Source organism: Mustelus asterias, unplaced genomic scaffold (assembly GCF_964213995.1).
Source record: "Mustelus asterias unplaced genomic scaffold, sMusAst1.hap1.1 HAP1_SCAFFOLD_171, whole genome shotgun sequence".
NCBI classification, from domain to species: Eukaryota; Metazoa; Chordata; class Chondrichthyes; order Carcharhiniformes; family Triakidae; genus Mustelus; species Mustelus asterias.
In genome coordinates this window covers 488,138-502,078 of record NW_027590177.1, presented here as the reverse complement: position 1 = coordinate 502,078, position 13,941 = coordinate 488,138, and the positions used below count along the sequence as shown (strand labels likewise).

The window sequence follows — 13,941 nt, the reverse complement described above, 5'->3', positions numbered from 1 at the left end:
ATTTAATATAATTGACAACAGAACTGGAGGGGGTGATAAGGAGAATTTTTAACACAATAACTGGATATGATCTGGAATGCACAAACTGACAGGTGCTAGAAGCAGGTTTAATAGTAACTTTCGAAGGGAATTGGATAAATACTTGCAGAAGGTAAATTGGCAGAGTTATGGTCAATAGGATTAATTGGACAGTTCACTCATCTTTGTGACATTCTGAATGTTTCTCTCCTGAGGTCTTAATATTTGATCTTTTCAGTCACAATGTGTCTCAAACAGAAGATTAAACCATTGGGTTTGATGAGCTGTCAGATCTGTTTCCTGTGTGTAACTTGAGAACTGCAGATAACCATGAGAAGGAACTGATTATTTTCAGTTCCTCGAACAGATACACCTCAGATATCAGAAATCCCTGGAGTTCCCCATGTCCTCATTATTCTCCCCTTGAGTATAACAGCTCTCAGTCAGGCCGAGTCAGTCGCATGTGTCTCTGTCATGATGTTTCCACTTGTATTTTATCCCTCACCTCCCAGTGACACTCACCATAACACAGACACCTTAAAATATCATTGTTCCCTTACACTTTGTCCTCCTATTACAATCAAATGTTTGTTGGGGCTCTTGTCTCCCTTAATGTCAGATTATCTGCAGTTAAAATGACCTCAGAGACACTGAAACCGACCTCAGTGATTATTATACCAGACTCCAATCAGCCCCAGGAGCTGCAGTTGTAAAATACAGCAGAATTGGAATAACAGACAGGTTCTTGTCTGATACTGACAGTGGCAGAGTAACACACACCGGAATCTAAATACATTATATCAATGGACCATGACTCACTCACACTATCAAATGAAACCTAAACTTTGGTTCTGGTGCACGTGATACTGACTGTATTACCATTACATTGGATCCAATGCTGTGTTCACTAACATACTGCAACGTGACGCTTATTATTTGAACAAACATTGTATTTGTTACACTCAGAGTAAGTCAGTGCTTTGCTGTGTTGTCTCTGTGCTCCATCCCCACTCTGATTGTATTGGAGCCTGTGTGTGTCATTGTTACACTCAGAGTAAGTCAGTGCTTTGCTGTGTTGTCTCTGTGCTCCATCCCCACTCTGATTGTATTGGAGCCTGTGTGTGTCATTGTCACACTGAGACTCTGTCACTGTGGTTATTGGACAAACAGCAAGTCACCGTCACAATGACCAGCTGATTGACGGCAGCGCGGACCAATGGGAAGAGGGTGCAGTGCTGGCGGACCGATCTGGTGTGGTCGGTCCTCCAACCAATAGACGCGAATGAGGGGCGGAGCCAGCTTTGACTTGAGCATGCGCAGTGTGAGTAATGGCGATGGAGGCGGCTTTTGTTTTGGGCTCGGAAATCTGTTCGAGGTGATTGGCGGTACGGAGAGAGCAATGGATCGCCCAGGTGGGTGGAAACGCTGCGTAAGCATGTTGTGTTAGCCGCAAACCGCGGAAGAGTGCTTCCCGGACCCAGTTTGTACCGAGCAGGGCTTGCAGCTCCTCATGTTCGTCCGGGGTTAACGTTCGCCATCTTTATTGGGGGCAATATGCAGCAGTGCGCACGTGCGGCCGCCATGTTTGTAGAGGGCAATGTCAATGAGTGGGAGGAGCTTGTTCCCCAGTGTTCAGAATGGAGACAACTTGTCCATCAAACTGCATCAACCCTCTGAGTCCCAATGTCTTATTGATGAGGCAGAGCGGTGGCAGAGAAGGAAAAAGAAAGGGAAAGTAAAACAGAAAATGCTGGAAAATCTCAGCAGATTTGATAGCATAGAACATAACAGCGCAGTACAGGCCCTTCAGCCCTCGATGTTGCGCCGACCTGTGAAACCACTCTAAAGCCCATCTAATCTACACTATTCCAATACCATCCATATGTTTATCCAATGACCATTTAAATGCCCTTAATGTTGGCGAGTCCACTACTGCTGCAGGCAGGGAATTCCACACCCTTACTACTCTCTGAGTAAAGAACCTACCTCTGACATCTGTCCTATATCTATCACCCCTCAATTTAAAGCTATGTCCCCTCGTGCTAGCTATCACCATCCGAGGAAAAAGGCTCTCACTGTCCACCCTATCTAATCCTCTGATCATCTTGTACGCCTCTATTAAGTCACCTCTTAACCTTCTTCTCTCTAATGAAAAATTACACCATAGATAAGTAAGCCCCACCAACGCCTCTACTTTCTCAGAAGACTAAGGAAATTCGGCATGTCCACTACGACTCTCACCAACCTTTACGGCTCCCGGGTCAAGGTCAGGGTCGGAGGATAAACATTCTCTCCAGCCCCGCGCCCCCCCTCCCCCCGTCCCCGCACGCCCCCAAAGATCTGCACTCAGTGGGGAGTGAGAATAGAACCAACGTTTCGAGACTGGACGACCCATAGCCAGAGCTTGTACACGCGTAAACAGAGCATGTAAACTTCAACACCCTCCACGTACCCTTGTACACCTCTATCAATCTACTTTGCTCCAAGGAGAACAACCCCAAGTTATCCAGCCTAACATTGTAACTATAATTCCTCATCCCTGGAACCATTTTGATAAATCTCCTCTGCACCCTGTCAAGGAGCCTCGCATCCTCCATAATGTGTGGTGATCACTGGTTTGCACAGACCCAGGTATTCTGTGTTCCTGTCTGTGATCTCATCGCATACTTACAATTGCACAGTGACATCACCCCCGCTCCCCGGGGATTTCCTCAACTGGGAGATTTTTCTCTGATGCCAACGCATCTTTCCAGCTGCAGGCTCCAGCAGGAGATTTTAATATTAAAATCAGTTAAATTCTTTCAGAAGTGAGTGTTTGTGACCATTCACGGGCGCGGGTTCTCGTCATAAACCAGCTGGTCGCCTCCATGCTGTGGTACCGGCTGGTCCCTTAGACCCCTCCCCCTGGCTTTGTCGCCAATATCCAGAGAACCCTCCTGCGGTTCTTCTGGGACAATCGACTGCACTAGGTCCCTGCTGCGGTTCTGCATCTCCCGCTTGAGGAGGGCGGACAAGGTCTGGTGTGCCTCCGCACTCAGATAGCGACCTTCCGCCTCCAGGCCCTGCAGAGGTACCTTTACGTTGAGCCCCCTCCACAATGGTGTGCAATGGCGACGTATTTCTTCCGCCAGTGGCACGGCCTCAATTATGACGTGCAGCTCCTGCATATCAATCTGGGGCGCGTTTCGACCTCCTTGCAGGAGCTCCCCGTCTTTTACAAGGACCTCCTCACTGTCTGGAACACGGTCGCCTCGCGACGCAGCTCTCCCCCGTCAGGAGTAGCGGCTCTTGTGCGAGAGCCGCTGCTCAGGAATCTGCTCCTCCAGCCATATGACTTCAGGTGGCTGGCGGAGAGGGGGGCTGTGGACGCCGGGGTGACCAGAGTCGGGGACGTGCTCGATGGCGGAGGGGCGGGCTGGATGAGCCCCCACGTGCTGGCTGAGCGCGTGGGGACGACCGTCCGGCACGCGGCCAAAGCCATCCTAGACCTTAGGACGGTCGTGCTCGGCCCCGAAAGTGCACGCAAACTCGAGGCTGCGCAGGCGTGCGGTGGGATCCCACCCGAGCGTTCCCCTGTTCGGACAGAATTCCACATTGGCCCAAAACTTCAACCCTCCTCCTCGGGTCAGGTGCCCCACAGCCTGAGCCGCCTCGTCGAAATGTCCTCCGTGCCTTTTTCTACCGCGCGGAGGCATTTCCTGTGCGGGCTGCTGCTGCACACCCTCCACTACTGCCTCCTCGCCTGTCGCCCGGATACACCTTGGCGGGCCTTGTTTCCGTAGAGGTCCCTCTACGGAGGGATTGCCCCAATTACATCGGGGACCTGGGGTGAAGGGTGATGCATGCAGCAGTTCCGCACAACCGTAGGATTCACTGGTTCACGGGCTATGAAGACTGCCCTTTCTGTGGCCTTGTGAAGTCCGTGGACCATGTCTATGTTTTGTGTCTTAGGTTGCACTTTCTTTTTGTTGGGGTCGGGATGGCGACCTCCTTGTGAACCTGCTCCTGGGCCTGGCGAAACACGCCATTTACCGGTCCAAGCAGCGGGCGATCGAGGGGGCCGTCCATCCTGACTGTCTTCCCCTCTACCGCGGCTACGTTCGCGGCCAGGTGTCCCTGGAGAGGGAGCATGTGGTGTCCACGGGCGAGGTTGACGCTTTCCGCGCCCGCTGGGCACCGCAGGGGTTGGGGTGCATTATTGACCCTAATAATCACATTTTAATTTGATGTTTTTAAGTTTCCTTTGTACTTTGATTTCTGTTCGGGCTGTTCCCCCTCCTTTTTGGGGAGCTGCCCCTTTTACTTTGTCCTGACTTAATCTGAGTTTGTTTATTTGTTTTGACCTAAAAGAGGCCAACATCTGTGAGTAAAACACTTTCTTTTCTCCCCCTTTCCATTTCTTTTCTCATTTTGGGGGGAAATTGGGGACTTGCAGCAACTGAAGGGAAAGGAAGTGAATCCAGGGAGGCTGCAGACTCTGGAAAGGTTGGCCCAGGTTTCCCTCTCTCTCTCTCTTAAAGACATTGATATAGAAACAGAGATGATTGGAGCAGGAGGAGGCCATTTGGCCCTTCGAGCCTGCTCCGCCATTCATTATGATCATGGATGATCATCCAACTGAGTAGCCTAATCCTGCTTTTTCCCATAACCTGTGATCCCATTCACCCCAAGTGCTTTATCCAGCCGCCTCTTGAATACATTCAATGTTTTGTGCACCAACTACTTCCTGTGGTAATGAATTCCACAGGGTGACTACTCTTTGGGTGAAGAAATGTCTCCTCACCTCCGTCCTAAATGGTCTGCCCTGAATCCTCAGACTGTGACCCCCGGTTCTGGACTCCATCGGGAACATCCTCCCTGCATCTATCCTGTCTCGACCTGTTAGAATTTTATAAATCTCTTTGAGATTCCCCCCTCATTCATCTGAACTCCAATGAAAACAATCCTAACCCAGTCAGTCTCTCCTCATACATCAGTCCCGCGATTCCCTGAATCAGCCTGGTGAACATCCTTTGCTCCCTCAGCTTGACACATTTATTTGTCTGTCTAAAAGGATGGTCTTTTTCCTCATGTTCACATTAAAGGGCAGCTTTCCCCAGGAGATGGCTGACATTTAAGGGGACAGAACGTTAATATAGGACAGAGATATGTCTCGTGTTATTATATGGTACCCAGATTAGATATATTATTTATGTTTCTGTAATAAAATACTTTTATTATTAGTTCTTGCATTGTAATATAATGCTGTAGCGATGTTATACATTTCCAGTCATAAAGTCATTACAGCACAGAAGGAATCCATTCGGTAACTCGAGTCCATGCTGACTCTCTGTATAACATTCCAGTCCCATTCTCACTCGATATCCTCACTCTCCTGAAAGTTTATTTCCTTCAAATGCCCATCCACTTTCATTTTTAAATAGAATCCATAGATATGGATGGAGAGTTACAACTTTTTGGGAATGAAATAGGAAAGAATGTTCCATAGAAACTAGAATTGTCTGCTCTGAATTTCTATCCTATACTGACTGTGATGACTTTTGCAAACTCATTTCATAGGATATTGAATGAGGAATCAAAGGCAAAAATCTCAACCGTCACATCCAAACAGAGTCATATTCCTTGGGATCTGAATATCTTGTAATACGGAACTGTAGCTACGTTATATATTTCAAGACATCTCTTCCCTCAGAGGGTTGTTAGTCTTTTGGATTTCTCTTCCACAGGGACCAGTGGAGGCTGAGGATCATTGAATATATTCCCGTTAGACAGATCTTTGACTGACAAGGGTGTCAAGAGTTATGGGGAACAGACAAGAAGATGGAGCAAAAGCTAATATGTGAGGGGATTTCTTCACTCAAGGATGTGCTAAAGCTTTGGAATTTTCAACCCCTGAGGACAGTGAAGCCTCAGTCATCAACTATTTTCAAGAGAGAGATTGATTGGTTTCTAGATATTGAAGATATCAAGGGATATGGGTTTAGTGTGGGGAGAATTATGCTGAGGTAGATGAACGAATTATCTCATTGAATAGTTTAAAAGGCTCGATGGGCCAAATGGCCGACTGCAGCTCCTATTTGTTATGGTCTCTGTGTCCAGGACAGGAAGCAGTGAGCATGGATCTGTCAATCAGCCTCAATCAGCACCTTCAGGAGAATTGGGAGGGTGAATATTAGATACAGCAGAGTGAGAATGGAGGGAGAGTGTGTGGGATGGAGATTCACAGCTTTTTAGGACTGAAATAGGAAAGAATGTTCGATAGAAACTAGATTTGTCTGTTCTGAATTTCTATCCTGCACTGACACTGATGACTTTTGTAAACTCATTTTCCAGGATACTGAAAGAGGAATCACAGACTGAAATCTCAAACTTCACGTCTAGATCTGACAGAGTCATATTCCTTGGGAGCTGAATATCACCGGCCTTTGAATCTAGAAGGAGAAATGATTGTCCGGTCTGTTGATTTGAAAAGATTTCACGTGTCAGTGTGATTGGAAAAGCAGCAACACACTGTCACACTCGAGTGAGAGTGTTCCAGTGCACTGACTAAAGAGCTTTAACCAGTTACACACCCTGAATAAATATCACACCATTCACAGCAGGGAGAGACTGTACCCGTGTTCTGTGTGTGGACGAGGCTTCGACTGATTGGTAACCCAAGGGAGAGGCAAGGACACCTGCACCATGGAGAAACCATGGAAATGTGTGGACTGTGGGAAGAGGTACAGAGTCCCATCTCAGCTGGAAGCTCATCGGCGCAGCCACACTGGGGAGAGGCCGTTCACCTGCTCTCAGTGTGGGGAGGGATTCACTCGGTCATCCGAACTGCAGAGACACCAGCGAGTTCACACTGGGGAGAGACCGTTCACCTGCTCTCAGTGTGGGGAGGGATTCACTCAGTCATCCGACCTGCAGAGACATCAGCGAGTTCACACTGGGGAGAGGCCGTTCACCTGCTCTCAGTGTGGGAAGGGATTCACTCGATCATCCTACCTGCAGTCACACCAGCGAGTTCACACTGGGGAGAGGCCATTCACCTGCTCTCAGTGTGGGAAGGGATTCACTTGTTCATCCAGCCTGCGGATGCACCAGCGAGTTCACACTGGGGAGAGGCCATTCACCTGCTCTCAGTGTGGGGAGGGATTCACTTGTTCATCCCACCTGCGGAGGCACCAGCGAGTTCACACGGGGGAGAGGCCATTCACCTGTCCTCAGTGTGGGAAGGGATTCACTCGGGTATCCAACCTGCGGGCACATCAGCGAGTTCACACTGGGGAGAAACCGTTCACTTGCTCTCAGTGTGGGAAGGGATTCACTCAGCCATGCAACCTGCGGACGCACCACCGAGTTCACACTGGGGAGAGGCCGTTCACCTGCTCTCAGTGTGGGAAGGGATTCAGAGTTTCATCCGACCTACTGAGACACCAACAAGTTCACAAGTGATTCCAGGGGTTGGATTCTGCTGTTATTATTTCTGCTCTCAATTACATCCAGGACTGCATTTTGTTCATTCTCACAGTTGGTCAATGGGGAGGATGCTCTGATTGTGGGAAGGGATTCACTGATATCATCCGACCTGCTGAAACACCAGAGAATTCATAATAGGGAGAGGCCATTTATCTGCTCCGAGTGTGGGATGGGATTTACTCAGTCATTCAACCTGCTAAAACACCAGCCAAGTCACACTGGAGAGAGGCCATTCACTTGCTCCAGTTGTGGGAAGGGATTTATTGATTCATCCAAACTGCTGAGACACCAGCGAGTTCACACTGGGGAGAGACCATTCACCTGCTCTGATTGTGGCAAGGGATTCAGTCAATCATCCAACCTGGTAAAGCACCAGCGAATTCACACTGGGGACAGGCCATTCACCTGCTCCGTGTGTGGGAAGGGATTCACTCAGTCACCTCACCTGCTGAAACACCATCATGTTCACGAGTGACTGCAAGGACTGAATTTTGCTGTTAATCACATCGAGATTTTGCAGCAACTTCTGTTTTTAGAATGACGGTGAATGCTGGATACATGAATCAGAGATTGGTGTAAAACTGGGATCTGCTCCTCAATGAAAGTGAAACAGCAGGTTAAAGTTTCCAGTCTGAAAATTACTCTGGTTATTATTCTATATCTACCATTTTAAGGCTGGTTTTAACTCATTTAAAATAAACCTATTTAAAATATATTTGTTAAAGTCAGTATTAAAATACGAGTTGGATGAGTTCACAGGAGCCTGTTAACCGCTGGTACAATTATTCAACAAACATTGGATCTCCAGATAGAGAAGAAGCTGCAGTTTGTTTGCAGGAATTCCCTGTTTTATTGATGTGTGTGTGTTAGACATCCGGATAACTAAAACTACACAAACCTGGACATCAATGGTGATCTGATTGACAGTTACTCTGGGAATCACTCCCACTGTGAAACTTCAGCACTGACACTGCTGAATGTTGTCGGCTCAGGGAGTGGGGCCTCCAGGAGTGGACTGTAAAAAAGCTGGGTTTCAGTATCCTGACTAATATATGGTGAGGAATCAGAAAAATCCTTACTGAGGAACTGCCTGGGGTTTTACCAGTGTAGGTTTAGGGGCGAATGATTCCTGACTCCCTGAAATGTCTGATATTGAACCCAGTTTGGAACAAGATTCATTCAGTTTCCAGGAGAATAGAGACAAATATCACCCACAACTGAGAGAGAGAAAAACAGCCACCTTGATCAATGACTTGGATGAAGCCAGAATTGATGATACAAAGATAGGTAGAAAAGCAAGTTGTGAGGTTATTACAAAAAATCTGTAAGGGACACAGATAAGTTACCTGAATGGACAGAAAAATGGCAGATGGAGTATAGTGCGGGAAAGTGGGAGCTTTTCCACTTTGGCAGGAAGAATAGAGAAGCAAAAAATTGTTTAAATATACAGAAACTGAAGAATACTGCCGTAGAGAGGAATCTGGGTGTCCTTGTATATGAATCGTGAAAAAATAGGATGAAGGTACAGCAAGTAAAGAAGGCGGCAAATGGAGTGTTGGACTTTACTGCAAGGGGGTGGAGTTTGAAAAAGGGAACTTGCTACACCTGCACAGGACATTGCTGAGATAGCAGCTGGAATACTGTGTACGGTTTTGGTCTCCCTACTTATGGAATGTTTTCATTGGAATGAGTTCAGAGAAAGTTCACCAGGTCCATTCCTAAGATGAAGGTGTTGTCTTTTGAGGAAAGGTTGTGAAGGTGTAGGGGAGAATTCTCCCATCCCACCCACCACAGGAATCGTAGCAGGCCGGGGGGTGGACCACACAAAGGTTATTTGACCTCGGGGGGGATTCTCCAGTTTTGGGGCAAGTGAGGCCGCAGAATCCAACTCGTTGTCTTTTGGGGAAGGGTTGCACCTATACTCATTAGGTTTGGAAGAATGAGCAGTGAACATTCTGAAGCATATAAGATTCTCATGGGCAGTTGACAGGCTAGAGGCCAAGAGGATGCTTCATGAAGGAGTCTTGAACTTGGTGCCACAGATCTACAAGGAAGCCAAGGGTATTGTTTTAGCCCTTACAGACACCAATACTTTATCCTCAGTTTTAGTCAGGTTAGTCAGAGGTTTAGTCAGGTGTGGTGAAAGCTTCAACCAATCATCTGGCCTTTTGGAACATAATTGCAGTCACAGAGAGCTGCCATGGAAATGTGGGGATTGTGGGAAGAACATTAGAACTAGGAGCAGGAGTAGGCCATCTGGCCCCTCGAGCCCTCATGGTTGATCTTTTTGTGGACTCAGCTCCACTTACACACCCGCTCACCATAGCCCTTAATTCCTTTACTGTTCAAAAATTTATCTATCCTTGCCTTAAAAACATTCAATGAGGTAGCCCCAACTGCTTCACTGGGCAGGGAATTCCACAGATTCACAACCCTTTGTGTGAAGAAGTTCCTCCTCAACTCAGTCCTAAATCTGCTTCCCCTTATTTTGAGGCTATGCCCCCCTAGTTCTAGTTTCACCCGCCGCTAGAAACAACTTCCCTGCCTCTATCTTAGCTATTCCCTTCATAATCTTATATGTTTCTCTAAGATCTCCCCTCATTCTTCTGAATTCCAACGAGTATAGCCCCAGTCTACTCAGTCTCTCCTCATAAGCCAACCCTCTCAACTCTGGAATCAACCTCGTGAGTCTCCTCTGCATCCCCTCCAGTGCCAGAATATCCTTTCTCAAGTAAGGAGACCAAAACTGTACATAGTACTCCAGGTGTGGCCTCACCAGCACCTTATACTGCTGCAACTTAATCTCACTGTTTTAAAACTCCATCCCTCTCGCAATGAAGGTCAAAATTCCATTTGTCTTCTTAATTACCTGCTGCACCTGCAAACCAACTCCTTGAGATTCCTGCACAAGGACACCCAGGTCCCTCTGCACAGCAGCATGCTGCAATTTTTTTACCATTTAAATAAGAGTCCATTTTGCTGTTATTCCTACCAAAATGGATGACCTCACATTTACCAACATTGTACTCCATCTGCCAGACCCTCGCCCACTCACTTAGACTATCTATATCCCATTGCAGACTTTCAGCGTCCTCTGCACACTTTGCTCTGCCACCCATCTTCGTGTCATCTGCGAATTTTGACATACTATATTTGGTCCCGAACTCCAAACCATCTATGTAAATCGTAAACAATTGCGGTCCACACTGATCCCTGAGGCACACCACTCGTCACTGATCGCCAACCAGAAAAACGCTCATTTACCCCCACTCTTTGCTTTCTGTTAGTTAACCAATCCTCTATCCATGTTCATACATTACCTGTAACACTGTGCACCTTTATCTTATGCAGCAGTCTTTGGTGCGGCACCTTGTCAAATGCCTTCTGGAAATCCAGATACACCACATCCACAGGTTCCTCATTGTCCACTGCACATGTAATTTTCTCAAAGAATTCCACCAAATTAGTCAAACATGGCCTGCCCTTCATGAACCCATGCTGCGTCTTACCAATGGGACAATTTATATCCAGATGTCTCGCTATTTCTTCCTTGATGATAGATTCAAGCATTTTCCCTACTACAGAAGTTAAGCTAACCGGCCTATAGTTACCTGCCTTTTGTCTACCTCCTTTTTTAAACAGTGGTGTCACATTTTCAATCTGCGGGAACCACCCCAGAGTCCAGTGAATTTTGGTAAATTACCGCTAGTGCATTTGCTATTTCTCCCGCCATCTCTTTTAGTACCCTGGGATGCATTCCATCAGGACCAGAAGACTTGTCTACCTTTCGCACCATTAACTTGCCCAACACTACCTCTTTCGTGATAATGATAGTTTCTAGGTTCTCACCTGCCATAGCCTTCCTGTCATCAATTTTTGGCGTGTTATTTGTGTCTTCCACTGTGAAGACCGACACAGAATACCTGTTCAATGCCTCAGCCATTTTCTCATTTCCAGTTATTACATCCCCCTTCTCATCCTCTAAAGGACCAATGTTTACTTTAGCCATTCTTTTTCATTTTATATATTTGGAGAAACGTTTGCTATCTGTTTTTATATTCTCAACCAGTTTACTCTCAATCTATCTTACTTTTCTTTGTAGCTTTTTTCGTGGCTTTCTATTGACCTTTAAAGATTTTCCAATCCTCCAGTTTCCCACTAATCTTTGCCACTTTGTCTGCCTTTTCTTTCAATTTGATACCCTCCTTTATTTCCTTAGATATCAATGGCTGATTATCTCTTTTTCTACAGTCCTTCTTTATCACTGGTATATACTTTTGCTGAGCACTGTGAAAGATTGCTTTGAAAGTCCTCCACTGTTCCTCAATTGTCCCACCATAAAGTTTTTGCTCCCAGTCTACCTTAGCCAACACCTACCTCATTCCATTGTAGTCTCCTTTGTTTAAGCACAAGACACTGATATTGGATTTTACCTTCTCACGCTCCGTCTGTATTTTAAATTCAACCATACTGTGATCGCTCCTTCCAAGAGGATTCCTAACTGTCAGATCATTAATTTTTCCTGTCTCATGCCACAGGACCAGATCTAGGATAGCTTGCTCCCTCGTAGGTTCCATTACATACTGTTCAAAGAGGCTTGATACATTCTATGAACTCTTCCTCAAGGCTGCCTTGACCGAACTGGTTTGACCAATTGATACGCAGATTAAAATCCTCCATGATTTGAGAACAGATGGTCAAAAGCTTGATTTGAATGGGAGATTTTAATGGGAATCTTTAATCAGGATGGAGAGGATGGAGGGATGGAGAGGCTTAGGGAGGGAATTTCAGAACTTCATACCAGGACACAGCCATGAATGATGGAGTTATTAAAATCAGAGATGTTCAAGAGGCCAGAAAGAGAAGAGCACAGATATTTCAGAGAGTGTGTTATTGAAGATCAGAGACTGGGGGGGACAAGGCTGTGGATGGATTTGAAAACAAGGATGCAAATGTTAAAAGCAATGCATTATCTGACCTAGGCCCGATATAGTTTAGTGAGCAAGGATGTGATGGGTGAACAACACATGAGCAGCAGAGTTCTGGATAATCACATGTTCCCGTGTGGGGGTGAGGTGAAGGTGAGAGGTTGGTCAGGAATGTATTGGAATCATCAAATCTAAAGTGTCACGAACATGGATGAGCGTTTGATCAGGACTTGAGCTGGGTTGGAGTGGGCACAGGTGACATTATGGAGATTGAAATATCTGGTATTAGACATGGTGTGGATATGTGGTTGGAAACTCATCTTTGAGGTCAAATCTGATACCGAACTTGTGAAGAGTGTGGTTCAGCCTCAGACAGTTCCTAGGGAGAGAGACAGACTCAGTTTAGGTTTACAGCATGGAAACAGGCCCTTCAGCCCAGCTTGTCCATGCTGCCCATTTTTAAAAATCACTAAGCTAGTCCCAATTGCTCGCATTTGGCCCATATCCCTCTATACCCATCTTACTCATCTAACTTTCTAAACGCTTTTCAAAAGACAAAATTGTACCCTCCTCTACTACTGCCTCTGGAGCCTGCTCCAGACACTCACCGCCCTTGGAGTGAATAAATTGCCCCTCTGCACCCTTTTGTATCTCTCCCCTCTCATTTGATACATTGACAGTCACAGTCAAAGTTGTAACTGCCTTGGTGTCACAGCAGTTGGATGAACAAATGAATCCCTTCTCACACACACCGCAGGTGAATGAATCTCTCCATTGTGAACACGCTGGTGTCTCAGTAGAATGGATAAAGCACCGAATCCCTTCCCACACATGGAGCAGATGAATGGTCTCTCTCCATTCTGAACTCGCTGGTGTGTTTGTAGGTGGGGTGACTGAGTAAATCCTTTCCCACACTCAGAGCAGGAGAATGGCTTCTGCCCAGTGTTAACTCGGTGTCACTGCAGATTGGATGAATCACTGAATCTTTTCCCACAGTTAGAATGGCTTCTTCCCAGTGTGAACTCTTTGATGTCTCAGTAGATCGTATGACAATCTAAAGTTCTTTGTGCAGTGAGAGCAGCTGAACGGTCTCTCCTCAGTGTCCATCTGCACAGATTGCATAAAGCACTCCCACGGACAGAGCATTTAAAATGTTTTTCGTTGGTGTGGGTGCCTTGTTGTCCCAGCAGACTGCCTGAATCCCTTCCCTGGTGTGAATGCGTCGATGTCTCACCAGACTTGATGACTGAGTGAATTCTTCCCATAGTCAGAGCAGCTGAATGGCCTCTCCCCAGTGTGGATGCATTGGTATATCAGCAGGAGGGATGAGTGAATCCCTTCCCAGTCAGAGCAAGAGAACAGCCTCTCCCTGGTGTGAACTCGCTAATGTCTATGCAGGGTGATGAATCAATGAATCTTTTCCCACAGGTGGAGCAGGTGAATGGCCTTTCTCGACTGTGACTGCGTTGATGAGTTTCCAGCTCACAGGGAGGGCAGAATCCCTTCTGACACTCCCCATATTTCCATG

The 13,941-nt window shown here is 46.6% G+C and overlaps 3 protein-coding genes across 3 annotated transcripts in view; 1 reads left to right on the top strand and 2 right to left on the bottom strand.

Moving 5' to 3' along the window:
* Positions 1-13,941, bottom strand: part of LOC144485203 (uncharacterized) — a 247,144-nt gene that overhangs the window by 22,490 nt on the left and 210,713 nt on the right. The gene's annotated exons all lie outside the window — the stretch shown is intronic.
* The window catches only part of LOC144485202 (uncharacterized), a 199,433-nt gene that overhangs the window by 136,390 nt on the left and 49,102 nt on the right, over positions 1-13,941 (bottom strand). The window lies entirely within an intron of this gene.
* LOC144485226 (uncharacterized) overlaps positions 1-13,941 on the top strand; it is a 123,298-nt gene that overhangs the window by 74,172 nt on the left and 35,185 nt on the right. The window contains exons 7-10 of the mRNA XM_078203433.1: positions 5,695-5,713; positions 6,852-7,400; positions 7,732-7,951; positions 12,468-12,566. Coding sequence (XP_078059559.1) covers positions 5,695-5,713; positions 6,852-7,400; positions 7,732-7,951; positions 12,468-12,566 — 887 coding nt within the window. The remainder of the gene's footprint in view (positions 1-5,694; positions 5,714-6,851; positions 7,401-7,731; positions 7,952-12,467; positions 12,567-13,941) is intronic.